Source organism: Cephus cinctus, unplaced genomic scaffold (assembly GCF_000341935.2).
Source record: "Cephus cinctus unplaced genomic scaffold, Ccin1 Ccin1_scaffold3046, whole genome shotgun sequence".
NCBI classification, from domain to species: domain Eukaryota; kingdom Metazoa; phylum Arthropoda; class Insecta; order Hymenoptera; family Cephidae; genus Cephus; species Cephus cinctus.
In genome coordinates this window covers 37,142-54,484 of record NW_014334447.1, presented here as the reverse complement: position 1 = coordinate 54,484, position 17,343 = coordinate 37,142, and the positions used below count along the sequence as shown (strand labels likewise).

The window sequence follows — 17,343 nt, the reverse complement described above, 5'->3', positions numbered from 1 at the left end:
AAAATTAAAAAAAAAAAAAAAAAAAAAAATACCATCTGGCATCTCCTATCTTTACATTGAAAATGCTTGAAGCATCCGGGGTACCGGAGTCATGAAGTATTTATATCCAGTTCAAAGTTACCTTTGAACCCATCCAAAAGATGTTTCATAATAGATACGAGTTAAGAATTGTATAATATAATTGTACAATCGTAGGTCACCTGGAGGATGGAATTGAGGAAGACGAGGGTGGCTCCTTGTCCTTGGCGCTACGATTGCCGTACTTGTTCTTGAGGTAGCGTGCCCAGGAACTCAGGGCTGCTCCATCCTTTTCAGTAGCCCTGTCCCTATCGGGACTTGGTTCTCGAGATTTAAGCGCGTGGGTACTGCGACTGCGTGCAAGCTCAGAGCCAGCACCGTACTTAGCAGCCAGATAAGCGTTGGGCGACTGGGTCGTGGGGGACGGTGGGTCTTCGTCAAGGTCGAGGTCGTCACCACCAAAATTATGGGAACTCCTGGAGCGCGCGAGTCTCTGTCGACGTTCCTTCAAGGCCGCGTATCTAGATCTTGGCGAGAGCGGCTCCACTTCCGGTTCCAGCTCTCTTTCTCGTTCACGTTCTCGTTCCCGCGGCGTCGTCACTGCCGCTTGGCTTCTGCTCTTGTTCAGGAATCTAAAATAGGATTTAGGTATTTACGTAATTTTCATTATTTCCCACCACCCACTTTCCGACCGTCCTCTCGAACGATCGATCGGATCGATCGATCCTTGAGCGCTAATAAGCATATCCAAATAAATCACAGCCGCCGGTTCTCACTCTTATAAATTAATTTTGAAAGCAAACCAAATTTTTTTAATTAATAAATCCCATTATTATTATTCTACCATAATCGAACCAGAGACCAGGATATCGGTATTACGAGATCGACTCCCAGGAAGGATAACGACGACTTGAGAAACGATAACCTCGAACGACAGCGAGCGTCAATGTCAACCGGTAAATCACTCGTCAAGTTCATCGTCTTCTTATTCTTCATCGTCTACATTTTTATTATCTCGTCAAGCGCGTCAATTCATGCGATGCGTATTTCTTTTTTTTTTTTCATCATAGGCGCAAATATTAACACAACTGGCTGTTACGGCAACAAACAGTGTGATTTCTCATTTAACACGATTTTACGCTTCAGCATTGTAACACGTGTCTCTCTCGCAGTCAGTTGGCTTGTTAGTGCGGATACAGCTCGAGAGCCTCCTGGTGCCGTAAGATCCGGCATGTATCGATATTATTGATATTTACATGAGGAAATGCGAGGGCTGGTGAGCACTGCGAGAAACGTTGATAGGTACAAATTGACAGAGAGTCATAGAGATCAATCGACAGCGGCGCTCCAATCGTCTTAATAACTTTTTTTTTTTTTTCTTTATTTAGGAATTTCAAAATATTCCAGACCACCCTCTCTCTTTTTTTTTTTTTTCAAAAACCGCAAATACACACATTTCTTGGGGGGTTTTTCCTTAGTGACATTCGGACAGATTGATGGTGGCAGAGTTACGTTATGACGTCACAAGATAAGTGTGACACGTCATATATATGTATATACTGCCTTGTGTTACTCTAGGACAGTGAAAGGGATGTAATAAATGTAATACGAGTTATCACAACAATGCAGTTTATTCACCACACCCAACAAACTGTCGCCAAGCCTATTATTTCTCTTTATCTAGGATCTAGGATCTAGGAAAAGTACAAAAACTTAAATGATAAATGCGCGGCGATCAACGATCTCTACGACTCTCTGGGCGCTCGACTTACTGCGACGTGCAAAAGCAAGAGAAATTGAAGTAGCGAAGAAACGATATGCGAAAGCAAGGGACAACAAAGATTGAATCTCCGCGTTCGCGTTATTCTTATTCGTTTCTTTCAATGAATTATCCTTTATCTTTCTTTTTTGCTCTCTATCTTTCCTGTCCAACTCGCGAGAGACTCTAAGAAAAGCCAGCAATGCTTTTGAGCGAGGCTTATATATATATATATATATAGTATACAGTATGTCGTATAGACGTTACGAAATATTCTATAAAATTACTTTAAGGATTTAAGCCGATAGGAACGTATCGCACAATGACGATTGTACACGTAGATTTATCACAATGTCAGAATACTTAAAAAAATAAAAAGAATAAAATGCAGACAACGCCTACCAACAGGGCACGAGGTTCCTCTTGACCTTTAAACTTTTATCACGCGAGATCAACTAGTCTCATTGGCACGAGAGGATTAAAGAAAATTGAGTGTGCTCAAAGGAATAAAAAAAAGTGACGACGAAGAAGAATAAGAAAAGAAAAAAATGGAAGTTTAAGCTCCCATCCGCCAGGGTCGCTCTTGTCGATTGTCGTTTATCATTGGTTATATATTTATAGCTGACGATGGGCGGTCAAAGGGAAGGGATGTTGATTAATCGACGCGACAAAAAAAAAAAAGAAATCTTTTTAAAATCACATGAAGAGATTAATGAGAACGCTGTAACACAGTACGGACACACAGAAGACGGTGGTTACCATTTGCATTGGTACATTGCTATCGAGTTCAGCCGTTTCGCCGTTATCGTTGACCTTCCTCTCGTTATTTCTGTTATCAGCTATCGCGTTACCATTCTCTAGTTTATTCAGCTTTGCCGATTCTCGCCTACCATCCTCCGCGTTCTCTTTCACGTCTTCGTCATTAGCCCTGTTATCATCGTCCAGATCACTTTCCGTTTCGTTCATTTCTCTTTCGTCCAAACTCCTCGTGTCCGGCACTTCCGGTTCTTCATCAAGACTCAAATTCGATCCCACACGGTACCCCTCGACCTTCTGCCGTTCGTTCATAGATTTACTCTCGTTTGTCTCCAGGTTATCATTCTCATCCGTAGTACCCATCTTCGTACCGTTCGTTCCTTTCTCGGATTCGTTATCAGAGTTATCGGACACGTCAGACACTACCCAACCGTTATTACCGATACTACCTTCTGCGTACGAATTACGCCTTGTGGAAAATTCGGAGCTTTCGGAATTATTCACGGGATCGTCCTTCGAATTGGTCTTTATACTTTGGCTGGACGCATCGTTATCCTCCGAATCCTTTTCCAAGGATTCATCCGTCTCCGAGTCATCATCATTCGTCGATTTCCGGGACTGATCCTTCCTCGACTGATCATTCTCCTCCACCGGCCAACTGTCCATCCTCGAAGAGCTTCTCCGACCAGGAGGAATTTTATCGGAATCTTCCTCGGATACAACCCATCCGTTATCGTCGAATAAATTTTCCACAGTCTTTACGTTATCACCGAAACCATCAGGAAGACCATCCGGATCTACGTCACCGACTTCCTCGACGCTACTACGATTCATTTTTGACTCAATATTTTCCATTACGGTAGGAACGGAGCTATCGTCGTCCTCGGACTCCTCGTCGCTCGACGAGTCCTCAGTCTCACGATTCTCCGTGATACTTTGATGCTCTTCACGATTCTTGTCGTTACTTATTAAAACAGTATCGTTATCATTATTCCGGAAGTTATCACTCGTCTCAGCGAGATCGTCATTCCTTTCCGTGGTATAATTCGTAGTAGGTTCCTTACTATTTTCGCTAAGAGACATTACGTTATCGTCCTGATGATTATCCTGATGAATCTGATCCTCCTCATCCGTATGGAGCTTAGTGCGGTTATCGCTGCTCTCGATATCACTCGCTATGGCCGCTAGATCGTTATCGCTACTCTCGAGAGTCTCGCCGCTAACAACTGAATTCTCTTCGCTTTCCGAACTGCTCGAATTATCATCGTCCGATCGGTACCTATTACCTTCCGAAATTCTTAAACTCTCATCGATCTCGTTATCGTTATCGTTAGCCGCGATATCGTTATCCTCGACACTAACGCTTTTCGAAGTTTCATCGGTTTCGTCGTTACCGATCCTAGAACGATCATTATCCAAGGGGTTATTGGAATTAGAAGTGAAGTCGTGAGTCTCGTGATCGTTTGCTACGAACCTGCTGGTATAACCGCTGGGCGCCGTCGAGGATGACGTCATAGTTGTCGGGGAAGTTACAGATTGAGCGGGACTTCCTCTCGGCGTCGAATACCTGCCAATTTTTACAGTTACGTTACAATTCATTTTCGGCATCTTATATTTTTTCTAATTGTAGGAAAAATATTTTTGACAAAAATTATTAAATATTTCTATCTCAACCAGAATTAGTATCGATCGTTTGACCATTCTATGACGATAGAAAGATATTAGAAAATCATGTTCCCAGTGAATCTAACGAATATTCGAACTTGCCTCGTGGAAGGTGAATCCTCTTTGCTTCCACGTCTGGCTTCTGCACTACGAGCCAGAAGAGGACCGATGTCCGTACGCGCCATCGCGGATTCGGTCTTCTGCCGGTCCTGCGTCGCCGACGTCGGCGTCGAAGGTGTAGCAGCAGGATGGGCGTCGGTCTCTGATTCCTCTTCCGTTTCCGATTCGGTTTCCTCGGAGGAGCTACTGGTCTCTTCGTCGTCATCCTCCTCTTCTTCCTTCTTCTTGGCCGGCTCCTCCCTTGCTGCCACGGGTGGTGGTGGCGGCGGGGCAGCTCGGTTACCTAATTCGATCGGCAAGAATTCACTTGATCATCAAGTCATACGATGTCTTACGACAGAGAAGCAAGAGTTCAGCTACCTCCGCCTAAAAAACGGCTCTGGAAAGGTCGGGGGCTGGTAGCGCTGGATGAGGAGTCCCTTGCGCCGGAAGTGACACCTGGTGCGGATGACAGGGTTGTCGTCGTGTTCGTAGGTGGGGCCCTGGACAAATATTTCTGCTTCATTTCTTCGGCAGTAAATGGCGCACCGGTGCTACGGATTCCTGATCCCGTAGAACTTTCGGAACCCGTGCTGGATTCCGAAGATGCACTTCTGGTTGCTGGAGCATGAGCTTCCGTTGAGGTTCTTCTGCTACGGCAGCACCAGGTATACCGGTTTAATCATTCACTGATATGCTTCTTCGCTATTTCTTTGTTTTTCTTTCCGATCCTGACACTTATATTAATTATCCGCAGCCTGCACGCTTCGCCTTACCTAGCGACTGATGTTCTCCGGGGTGGTTCCTCTGGTTCCCGTTCCGGCAGTTCTCTGACGGGTGTTGCGTGAGCTGGCACCGGAGTTGGCGCTGGTCTCTCTTCTACGGTTTCCGAGGACGAAGGCGCGTTCTTGTTCTGTTTCTTGATTCGCGAGATCTCGTCGTCCTCGCTGACTTGTCTGGCTGTGGCTGCTGGGGTCTTTCTCACCTGGACCTGTTACGGTAACGAGAGACTCTATTGGTTTACAGCGCAACTCTCTTATCGACAATCATTTTCTTTTTTCTGCAGCATTTCAAATTTAACAGACTCCGATATTACTGATATTCTATAAATACAACATCGAAGCTGTCTCTCTTTCGATAAGGTTAATGATATGAATGAAAGCTGAGAGGATTATATGGCGTCGTACAATTAGGATAAGAACGATAGGTAATTCTATAATTATCTAATAATAATATAATGCGTGCATACAAAATTGCGAGTCTCGTTTAAGTAAATATATAAATTCGTAGCATAATTATGTTTTATACATAAAAACGTGTAACGTGTAATCGTGTATAGGATACTATCTCAATACCACAAAACAATCCTGCCGATTAGTCTAACGAGGCTACACTCAGGCGTCCATGCTCGGAAATCACGTGGCATAAACAACAAAGAGCGAAATATTGGCGAATTATATTAATTTGCCTTAAAACTTTTTGTCAGAGCCGAGCTAAGAAGCCGCACAGCCAAAACTCTCCATAGGATTGATTAATAGAACGAGCAGTCGTGTCTTTCTTTTTTAGAATAGGAATTCATTTTATTAGAACTTCAGATTCGTCATCCGGTGTATTAGATTCAAGCAGTATCGTTTCGAACTTATTTTTCGTTGCGTGGATCGAGTCTAGCTGGCCTTCACGGAACTGCCCGGTTCCCTATCGCCTCCTATACACTTCCGTTTTTCACTGTCAACAACATAAATTTATCCTCTTTTTATATATGTATATATATATATATATATATATCTCCGTCCAAAATCAATTTCACTCGATTGAGAAACACACGTATATTTAACTATTTTTATACTTCTTTATCTTTTCCTCTTAATATCATCTGCCGAGACTCATCGTGATCCACCGAGATCATCCTTAATGTTCTTATCAGTGTAGACCTAATCGCGAGACTCTGTGTCCTATGAATGATAATGTGTGACAGGATCCAAGTGTTTTTCATTTAACATAAAACAAACAAAAAAAAAACAAGACTGGCTTATGTATTTATGATTTGTTCATAATTTGAAAAAAGAAAAAGGATTACGTAATTTTGTACCTGCGGTTTTGGGGGCTGCGGCTGTTGGGGCTGTGCTGGTTCCTCCTTCTTTCGCTTTCCAGCCCTTTCGCATTCCTGCAACTTTTTCATGACCCTTGGCGAATCCGTCAAACGGAATATTCCCGAGAGTGGTCCACGCGCAGCATCCTCAGTGTCCAGCACTCGTTCCCGAAGAGCTGCCTGTTCCTGGGCCGTCGAGGTGAATCGCACCGTGGACCTAGAATCGCCGTCGGAATCTTCGCCGTCTCGATGCCGCATGAATCGGCTTCGATATTTCGACTTGTTCCTTGGCGCGTCATACTCTGGTGCGTCGTACCTTGGAATAACGTGAAATCAATATATTTTTACATATCGTTAAGGTCAAAAATAAAGAACTGCATCAACGAACGAACAAACGAGCGACACATGAGACAATATAAGTTAGTCAACGGTATCCGGTGAATTGTTGTTTTGTGGGCAGGGGGTGGTAGGAGAAAAAAAAAATTTGAAAAGTAGGGAAAAACTACCGTCTCGTATTTATAACGTACGCTAAAATAGATATGTGGGTCATTCTGAAAAACCTGTGCCTTCTCGACCAGCGTTCTGGCCGCAATCCAACACAATCTCTGACGGCGATCGAAACCTTTTTATAGGCCACTTATATCCATTTTCACGGTTTTCTCTTGAATTTTACGTGCGAAGGATTTTCCACGATCATATTTCCAATTTTAATTTATAAAAGTTTTCATGATTACTCGTAATCGGGCACGTATCGGTTCCTCGCCAGACGTTCCTCTTCTTGTTGACGATACTGAGACGCAAGACGATGGTCGCTCTTGCTCCTCATGAGCGCCGGTGGACCTCCTGGAGGAGCAAGACCTCCCGTGCTGCCCAGCAGACCTCCGGTTCCAGTTTCCGGTTTTATATTGAGTTCTCCGTATCCTGCTACGTGAAGTACCAACTGGTTTGGATCGTGTGCCATTACGAAACGTACCCGACGGTTGTAGTCTCCAGCTTCGTACTCGAAATTCCTGGGAAAAATATATTCGGTTAAATTTGATCGTCAGAGATTCGTATTAGCAACAATGAGTTTTCTCGTGTTACCTAATGAACTCCACGGTACGTAGAAAGAGTTCCTTTGTGTCAAGAAGTTCCGCATCGTCCCAGGATACATTCTCGTTAATGTGCGCCTCGGCTAGATCACAATTGCTTTGGATATTTGCAATTTCCAGTTCCAAGTTTTCTTTCAACTGGATCAGGCCCCTCAATTCCGTTCCCAGGTACCGGTCGACCTCGTTCCGGAGATACTCGGTCCTGTCCTTCAGGGCCTTACTGAGTCTTCTATAGATCTCGTCTACCTCTTCCGATACAGATGCACAGTTGGTCTGAAGGCCCAGGGTGTTTTTTTCTACTAGAGCCAGAGCATCCTGTAGACGATGTAGACCCCTTCGTACCTGAGAACGTTCAAGGAAGCAAAAGTACAGTAATCTTTTATTTGTACCACGTATCCTACTGCCAGCCTCATGCTGTTGAGCGTAGTGGTATTGTTTTGTCATTGGAAAATTTGTAACCTAAAAGAAAATTAACTACTTTCTCCAAGCCGTTCGGTCGATTATAAATTTTTATCATGTTCAGGTGAGTCGATTCGATGAAATATTTTAATGTAGATTTTTCTTTAAATCCTTTCTCTCCTTTAAAAGCGTACCCGAATCTGAATTTGCTCAAAGATGTTTGGAATCTCATAATAAATATCGGGCTTTTCATGGCTCGTCCCCACTGACGCTCAATAAAACGGTAGGATTCACGAGGAATGCAAGTTTTTTCTATTTTTCAAATTCGAAAATATGTTTTCGTACAGCTGTCCGATTACGCGCAAGAGTGGGCGAATGATCTGGCTTCTAGAGAAGTCATCGAGCACAGAGAGTCTAGCCAATATGGTGAAAATTTATATACAAATTATAGCGATGATAAGGAATGGAAAGTGAAGCCGTCGGATCCCGTTGAATCATGGTTAGAAACATAATTTTGGAATAGTAACGGAAAATTACATTTTTCTTTACATATTTAACTTTAATCTACTCTTTGACGTACGTTAGGTATACGGAAAAAGAGAAATATACATTCGGAGAAGAAAGTCCGACGAATACCCAAGACGTGGGCCATTTCACTCAGATTGTCTGGAAGGAAACCAAGGAAATGGGCGTGGGTGTGAAATTTGGAAAGAATGGCCACGTCTACGTTGTCTGCAATTATGATCCACCGGGAAACATTGCAGGCAAATATGAAAGAAATGTTCAGCGTGGAGATACGAGCAAGGTAAAATTTTTCTATGGACTGTCCAAAATTTCAATAACTCGAATCCTACGAATTCCCATGAAATTCAAATTAATCATAGACGCTCGTACTTCTCGCACGTTCAATCCTCTAAATCTTCGTACCGATCGACTCGCAACGGTGTCCGTTAAAGATTTTTAAAAATACCTGTGAATTGATACGCGTTATCTCCCGCCTCAGGATATCCATATGTGCATCCTTGCACTCGGGGCAGCATTTCTTGTCGCAATGCACGCACAGAGAGCAATAACTTTTCTCAGAACAGACGCCACATCTTTCCATAGTTTGACCGCTGGTAGGATCGGGCAATTCCCCGGTGATCTCGATGTGCAATTCCAAAAATCGTTGTAGCGTCACATTCGTTGGAAATGCCTGGACACCCTATGAAAGAACGTTGAAAATAAAACAAAAATCATCCCCCAAGATACCATCCCTCTGCATGGTCTTTCAATGAAGCCCAATCTCGTCATCTATAAAAATGATAACCAACCTGATAGGGTATACGATGTTCTGCACGGCATTCCGGACACTTGACCTGACGACGTACGTAGTCGACCAGGCCGTCCATGCACGGCTCCATGCAAAAGCTGTGCTGACATGGCAGGAGCTTTGGATTTCGATAGCGATCCAAGCAGATCGCACAGGTCAGCAGTTGCTCGAACTGCTCCATATCCTATGGACAAGTATCAATGAAAGAAAGAAACATTAAAAATTGTCAATAACACATGTCAAAAATATGTACGTTAGTCGATTGCGTTTCTCAAAAGAATTTTCTGAGCTTTTACTCGGAGCTTCAGAAGCGTCCTCGGCAACATACAAGATCTGCTACGTGTGTTTCCCACGTACGTGTAGACTTATTTAAGGTCTGACCTCGCGAGGCATCCGGCTCTCGCGAGATCATACGTCCTGACGCCGACGACGTGGAGGCGTCGCTGCGAACGACGTCGTCGGTCTATTCGAGATCCGCGTTTAAACTTACGACGCTTTCGCAATGTAGGATATACTTTACTATAGCTTTGACGTCAGGGCGTCTCGACGGCGGACGTATCGAGCCACGAATCTTTTTTATTTCCTGCCGACTCAGAATAGGCTCCTATTAGAATCTATCTTTGTACGTTGTACGAGCCACTTGTTGATTTTACAATGGTAACAGGTTCTCTTATTTGTTCCTTTCACAATTTCGTAATTCCAACAGAAAGTAATTAGCACTGAGCTTTAGCCCTTTTTTCACTGGCTTTCAAAAATCTTAATATCACATATTTTGTCAGTTGACATTGCTTTTTAACCGAGACTGTACTTATCAGCTGTCTAGGAACTTTTGAGAACACGTATTACGTTTCACAGGCATTCCCCACGTTTATTTATACGGAATCGTTGCTAGTGTATATGAAATTGTTATATATAGCGCATAGTCTTTTGGAATATAGACAATATTCGTATGTGCCTAGTCATGCCGTGAGCTTGCAAAGACAAAAGTTAACAAAGAGGACAATTATAACTCATTGCGTTGTTTGACACCGCAGCTTATTTTCACTCGCGCTATTGACTCATGCAGTAAATGTTAATCGCCGAGTTCCTTGGCACCCGAGCTCCTGTCGCCAAAACGAATCCGCCGATGAAAATGTTAAGCCGAACGTGAATAACAAATGCACTCAATTAATAAAACGTCCTACGGACAGAAGTGCAGGGTTGATACACGTGCTCTCATTAATAGCACAGTCCATTAAGGTACGTAGTGCGAGGAAACAGAGGAATCGATGTGGAAAACGAGCGTGATTCGAGCCGTCAGATGATTCAGCTTTTCCTTTGTCTACGTCGAGACGGAAAATTTGTGGGCGACGATTCAAGCTAAACTTTTGCACACGTTCCCAAGCGATGAGGAGCATTAAAGCCACGTGGATGCGATACTTTGAAAAATTTAATGACACACTTTGACGCACGACGGAACAATCGTGCTTGCACTTCTTTTTTTTTATATATATCCTTAAGAGAAAAAAAGCTTTCCGATATTTTCTTCAATAAAATACACCTGCACTCACGGCTTGATGATTTATCTAATGCTTTCCGATTATTCCTGTCTGGTCTTTGCAGCTTCCTTTTTTCTTTTGCCAAATGTATAAACCATGCGCTCCAGATTGGAATATCGATATTCACCACGGGTCAAAATCAGATACTGATATACTTGGCGCTACGCTGGCCAGCGCTATGAGCTTTCGGCTATACTTAGCCGGCACCTTCAATTTCCAGCGGCGCTTATTTTCAACATTGCCGCACTCTTAGAATAGCGTCACGACGGCGTCGGGTGCTGCCGCCTACGGTTACACGTCGTTTCACGAGGGACGTTTCAGCTTCCGCGAGATCTCCAGAGCGGGATCTAAAGAGTGCAGGGAAAGCTGCCAGAGAAAATGCGTGGCCGATGTCAAAAGCTTTCGAGCGAAGTGACCCGATCGACTTGCGTTGCCGCGTATAATTCTGCCCGACGGCGCTTTACCGGTGAAGTTTCGAAGCTTGGATGTCGGTAAAAATGTTTCCGAGATTTGTTACCATCAAAGGCTCATGGCCGAGGGAACACTCTGAAAATGTTAAGTGACGTCGCTCGCAAGAGATGGCACGCGCGTATTGCTTTTACAAAGCTGCTATCGGTTTTACTGACTTTTAGCAGTTTTTCTATTCGACCCTGGCTTCATTTTCTCCCTTTATCCCCTTACGCGTTCCTGAACGTTTGCTGCTCCAATAATTTGTTCCTCGACGTAATCGAGAATCAAAGAAATTCCTTTTTGGCGTAGATCTTAAAAGAAACCGTTGGGTAAAAGCACACTTTAACCAATAGCTTTTTTGTAACCTCTTAAGATAAGCTGTCTATGTTTACACAGGTGAGTTTAAGGGTTTAGACTATCGTGGGAAGGAATAACGTAACGGGCAATGATACATATATATAGCACAAAGTGCCGTAACAAATAGTTCGTTAAAGAACTTGAAAAAGTGCGAGAAAGTAAAAAGAAACATGTCAAAAGGTTATGTCCTGGCTGACACGTCTGAAAGTAATATCAAAGAAAACTCGTGGCTTTGGTGTTGGACGGTAAAAAAATGTGCTCAGTGAAATATATGTAAGTTGAACGTAGAAAAAGAGAGAGGGAGAATGAAAATATACGGCATGTAAAACGGAGGGTCTGGAAACGAGCGCGTAATTAGTTTCTCTTGCTGTGGTTATTTGTTCCGAGTGCCAACCAGACAAACTTATATTCCATTTATATCCGTCGAAAGCCAAAGTGCCTTTTTTTTATCTGATTGAAAGCGAAGGACATTAGAGAACTGAAATGGACAGGAGATAATGTCATCCCCGGCATCGACCATTTACCTCGCATTAATCTCAGAATGATCATTTTTAATAATCCATTCGACGAATCGCTTTGCTCTTCACGGCCGATTAATTTCTTCTTCTCTTATCCCATAGGGGGGATTTGTGATATACTTTGACTGCTTTATTTTTACGAATAAAGAGATAATGAAAATGTGAAGTCAAGTCAAAATTTGCAGCTGTTACGGGGACATTTGAAGAGCGTCGAAAGAATTTGAGACCAATTATTTATTTCTGATGTATTTTCGGCTGTCATTTTAATTTTTTTTCTTTTTTTTTCTTTCTTGGAAAAGCTCAAAGTCAGTATAGAGGAAGGAAATTGCAGTTAGGCTCGAATGATCTTACAGCATCCATGATAATCTCGAATTTATGATGCGTTGTTACTGGATATCTTTAGTTGGGTATCGTTTGCTCGACTAATACGTAAAAATAACTTTTTTATTGACAATCGATGCCGATAAAAATATTCCGATAAAAAAATCCATCGAGTTCTGACATACCTCCTCTCTTTAACCCGCCTTACGGCGGACTCTCCTCGTTGGGGGCCCTCTCTATAGGGCCCCGATGTTCTTGCACTTTGTCACCACCAAAATCCGGCGCTGCTTTCAGCTAAAATAAATTCACCACTTTTAGTAAACTTAACACTTCACCTTCATTATTTTTTCTATTAATTACCCGTCATTACGTACATTGCATACACTATCAACCAGATTAAACGGAATTTTGGAGTTTATCAAATATGCTATCAAATATGCTATCATTACTTGGTGCTTCGCGCTATAGTAGATTCATGATAATTTTTTGAAAAATCTCAAAATTCAAAATCCAGGCAACAACAAATCTCCTGGAGAATAGGTAAATTTAAAATATATCCAGACAATAGTTATAAAGGCGTTGTCTGATCGACAAAAGCGATTTCTCAATGTAAATGATCACATTGGAGAATTCGAAAGATCTTAAATTCCATAAATTCTGATCGGTTGTGTTTGCGCATGAGGAAAATTCCCGAAGGGCAGTAAAAGTGAGTCTGATCGAGGGTTTGTGAATTGGGGTTTAAGATCAAGGTGGTTACTTTCTTCCACATGCTAATGGATAATATGAGATTCGTATTAGCCAAGGAATTTGTGCTATTCCGCTCCTCCCCCCTTTTCTGCCTCGTCCACAATAACTCATCGTTAACCAAAGAGAAGTCGTGACGCGTCGCAAAATGGAAGCGGTGAGAAAAAAAATGCATAGATTCAAAATCCAAAATAAAGTAACCAAACGAGGATTAACAAGAGCGAAGCGAATAATCCGAGCGGGAAGAGTGAAGTAATTGGACACCGAGTGGCCATATTAGAACACGCAGTCGCGTAAGACGTGAACTCGTGGTCCGGGGACATGGAGAAACGAAGAGGGGCAGGCGGAGCTGCTGGCACAGCAGTTCACCATCACCATCACAGATTTCGTAGCACTCGGCACCCGGCACAAGGCTCCGTCAACGAACCAGGGACCGTTTTAGTATCGAAGCAAACCCGCCGGATCCGTAGTATTATCTAACACTTAAAATTAGCCCAATCGCACGATAGAACACGGACAACGTATTTTCAGCGAACAAAATGATCCCGACGAGTATTGCAATTAAGAATGAAAAAGAAAAAAGTACAGCGAATAAATTTAAAAAAAAATGACTCGAGCCGCGAACGAATCTGAAGGTTAATAAAATTTTTTCGAAAAATCTACATTCCCACGATATCCATAATATACTGTGCACTTTCACTGGTCTTCTCGCGTTCACGTCGACACGTGAATTTTCTCAATAGAAACAAAAATTAACACGTCCAATACAAAAAGTCTTCCCGTATGCTCGACTCGAACATTCTTTCCCAACGTGATACCAGGCTCCCTCGTAGATTCGTATTAGCACTTTGTTAGAGACACAAACCATAGGATTTGTTTTTGGTGTTTTGCAGGTTGAATTCGACGGTTGTTCGATTTTAGTACATAATGAGATATGAGATCGAGGTATGATTTTTTATGGTTCTGTTTTTTTTTTTTTTTTCCTTCAAGTCTGAGGGACGCACCGCGTTCGTCCGGGCCGGATGGCCGCCCGATTCAGAGTGAATGTCTTATTAGTTATTTCTGGCCAGCCACTTCTAAGTCTCTTCGTCTTCTTCTTCTTCCTCTTCTATTACTTTGCCACTACTCTGTGCCTCTCCTAGTATCTAATCGTCGTTCGAGCCACTAACGCCCTAAGCTCCATCTCGCCAATTCCTTCCGAAGCTTGCGAGCTTACACGTCGTTATGCTTCGGTTCCCCTCCCCTCCTGCGCCCCCTCCACCGACCATACCACATTTCACCCACCTAGTTTCCACTAGCGAATCTCCCGTTAAACACAGATTTCGAAATTCCTCAATGTCGACCTTGAAATCTCTTGGCGGTTCTAGGAATAGAATTCGAAGAATTTCTTTCCCTTCTTTTTTTCGCTTTCGTTCGAGTGGTCCAGTGGCTGCGATTTGGGTTCAACCAAATTCACCCAATATTTCGCATCTGTAAATATTAATCTCGTGGTATTTCGCTTGTCTAGTAGTTTGACATAACTTTTCGAAATAATTCCTCTTGCGCGTATCTATTGTACGATGAGTCTACAATGTACCGAAAAGCTCAGCTTCGTTCCTCGAGTAACGTCCCGTGTTCCCGGATGTGGCTCTCATCCCCGTAGTTAACTCAGACATCCGTTTTCTCTTGAGAATTCACGATGGCTCGGACACTTCACAATGGGAATGGTCACGTGCCACATGTATGTATAGAACTTTTGATTCATAATAATGAACTATTCGGACTAGCGAATCAGCCGAGTGGCCAAGTGCTCGAGTACTGGAGGTATCACGGCTGAATTATGAATGAAGATAATTTTCGGAAAAATTGAGATATTGAAATTTTCAAAATTTTCAAAATCTCATTTTATTATTCAACGAGTTTTTTTTTCAAATATTTTTGACAATTAATTCACCAATTAGAGCGATGATTCAGTGGTCTGCCCAATGAAATTCCTACGTTGCAACCCTGCCGGCTATTTTAACTGAAGCACTTGGATTATTTATAGCAAATTCTATCCTGTGATACGTTTATTTCGTGCGACCGGTGTATTCGAATTTTTGGAACCTGAATTTTTCAAATTCTTTCGTGTCGCGCACACTCCTCGTTCTCGGGTTAAAAGTCCGCTATACTGTAGATCGATATGATAATTCGGTTTTGAAGAAAAAATTCAAAATTTCAAAACTCTATGTTCTTATGTCTCTTTCCTCCTGTACTGCATTCGGCATGAAATCTGAAAATAATCGTTTCGTTAAATTCTCGAAATAAAGTGCAAAGTGTTATCGAGAGTATCGAGGCCTCCTAAAAATATACTGTCAGAAATATGAGCTACGCGCACACAGGATTTTTCGTGTCTGTTTCTTCGATGCAGCTGAAAATATTGGGAATAAGGAAACTTTGAAGGCTCTCGATTGAACCGACAGAGCCGTCACGTCATACGTCACTTAACACGTGTATATAATTCAAGTATAACGAATCTTTCTGTCTACCTACATGAAACGTATATTCAAACAGGTTGATGAAAAAGGACATAAAGAGGACAAGAGATCTTCAAAGGACAGAAGGGAATCCTTGATCAACGATCTGACGCAGTTTCCCAGTAAAATAATACTTACGAAATCTGACGAGGAATTGGGAATTCGTCTAGTTCAGCCAAACCAGTAAGATATTTAAGCTCATTGCGCAAACGTTCCTTTATAACCTCTAGGTTGCTTTGCGTCATTCGTAAAAGTAAATCGTGGATACGTAAATTTTGAAAAAAAGAAAAAATATATATATCCCGACAGACGTCACGGACGCGATAGTCTGATTTTCTTATTTTTCTCAATATCGAATTAGATCGATCGTAAATTTTTTTTATATAATATTCTTTTTTGGCCACGTTATAAAATTTCTTCAAAATATTCCTTAGTACTTGTCGGCCATGTTTTTTTTTCTTTTTTTTTTTTTTATCGCGACAGTATAAACGAGCCTAATGACCCTTTTTCGATCGTTCGTGAATCCTCGATCGTAAAAATAGATCATAGAATCAGCGATCGGTATTTTTGGATCAAGGTGTAGGTTGGATGACGCAAGCAGACTCGCGACTGCGTGAAAACAGGAAATCCGTTTGTATTGTGATTGGCTGTTTTCTTTTTTTAATAATTACGTAATATAATAGACTGATCGTAATTTTAGCGCGTATAGATATAATTAACGGCGGTATCAATTAATAAACGTAATCCTTAATTGAGTAAAATTGCCACTGCGCCCGTTGAGGCTGGTTTTCATGAGATCGATGTTTGCCCATTGCGCTTCTGCCTAATTCGATTTCCCTGGTGGGAATTCGATTAGCGGGATCCCACTTACACTTAGAGCAGCGAATTTCTCCCGTGGGATAGTCGGCCAGCAGGTTTCCACACGGACGCCTCTGTACTTGACGTTGACGATCGACCGTGATCGGCTTAACCGGCTGACCCCGACGATCGAAGAATATTTAAATGCAGATTACAAAAAGACTACCTGTCGAATTCCCGGCAGTAATTTCAAATTCAATAAATCCTTATCAATACTAAAAATCTTTTTAATCCCAAATAAAATACGTATGGGCATGAATTGAAAAAACATAATTTACCGACACCCCTTCGTATCTGGATCCAACAAAAAAAAAATGGTCCATTCGTAGAAATTGATTTTCAATGGTCCGACTGATAAATCCTGTTCGCAGAAAATTATTCAACTCAATGGAAAAGTTGGCGGCGGTGCCTTCGGAAAAGTTAAGGGTGTGGACAGTGTGGCTTGAGAAAGTTAGCGACGAATCGATTCTTTGGTCCAAATGGTTACGCGGCCACATAGATCTGGTTATAAGAATCAAATCGTACCTGGACCAACTGGATGCTGGAGAATCGAAGGACACGGAAGCTGAGATTGAACAAGTAAACTGATTATGTAATTCTTGAATGTTTAAGTGGAACATGGAAAACTTTTGTTCGGTACTGTACTTCGCTCTTTGCTTAACACGATTAAAGATGTAATTAAATTATTTCTTACATCTTGTCACACATGACACTTCTTGATTTTCATGAGATTTAATCAAGTTTTGCTCTCGACTGTACTTACCTTGCGGATTCTAACTGGAGACAACAGGCGAAAGCTCGTTACGGAGGTAACTCGAGAGATTATTCTTGGCAGGTAGTTTGCAAGAGGAGGGATGCTGCAGCGAGTGGAGTG

The 17,343-nt window shown here is 42.3% G+C and overlaps 2 protein-coding genes across 10 annotated transcripts in view; one reads left to right on the top strand and one right to left on the bottom strand.

The window, feature by feature from the left end:
• LOC107274385 (RING finger protein nhl-1) overlaps positions 1 to 14,280 on the bottom strand; it is a 16,083-nt gene extending 1,803 nt beyond the window's left edge. The window contains exons 1-13 of one of the 9 annotated variants that reach the window (XM_015753478.2): positions 14,121 to 14,279; positions 12,558 to 12,666; positions 9,190 to 9,372; positions 8,847 to 9,080; positions 7,470 to 7,819; positions 7,121 to 7,396; positions 6,387 to 6,702; positions 5,074 to 5,288; positions 4,679 to 4,950; positions 4,301 to 4,601; positions 4,008 to 4,100; positions 2,537 to 3,932; positions 450 to 650 (exon numbers count right to left, since the gene is read on the bottom strand). In XM_015753478.2, the coding sequence (XP_015608964.1) occupies positions 591 to 650; positions 2,537 to 3,932; positions 4,008 to 4,100; positions 4,301 to 4,601; positions 4,679 to 4,950; positions 5,074 to 5,288; positions 6,387 to 6,702; positions 7,121 to 7,396; positions 7,470 to 7,819; positions 8,847 to 9,080; positions 9,190 to 9,369 (3,693 nt within the window). In that variant the 5' untranslated portion in view covers positions 9,370 to 9,372; positions 12,558 to 12,666; positions 14,121 to 14,279 and the 3' untranslated portion in view covers positions 450 to 590. The other 8 variants (XM_015753471.2, XM_015753476.2, XM_015753479.2 and 5 more) reach the window with 8 other exon arrangements.
• The window catches only part of LOC107274386, a 12,102-nt gene continuing 2,633 nt past the window's right edge, over positions 7,875 to 17,343 (top strand). The window contains exons 1-6 of the mRNA XM_025091639.1: positions 7,875 to 8,000; positions 8,066 to 8,159; positions 8,224 to 8,375; positions 8,462 to 8,681; positions 15,649 to 15,794; positions 16,841 to 17,048. Coding sequence (XP_024947407.1) covers positions 7,993 to 8,000; positions 8,066 to 8,159; positions 8,224 to 8,375; positions 8,462 to 8,681; positions 15,649 to 15,794; positions 16,841 to 17,048 — 828 coding nt within the window. The 5' untranslated portion in view covers positions 7,875 to 7,992. The remainder of the gene's footprint in view (positions 8,001 to 8,065; positions 8,160 to 8,223; positions 8,376 to 8,461; positions 8,682 to 15,648; positions 15,795 to 16,840; positions 17,049 to 17,343) is intronic.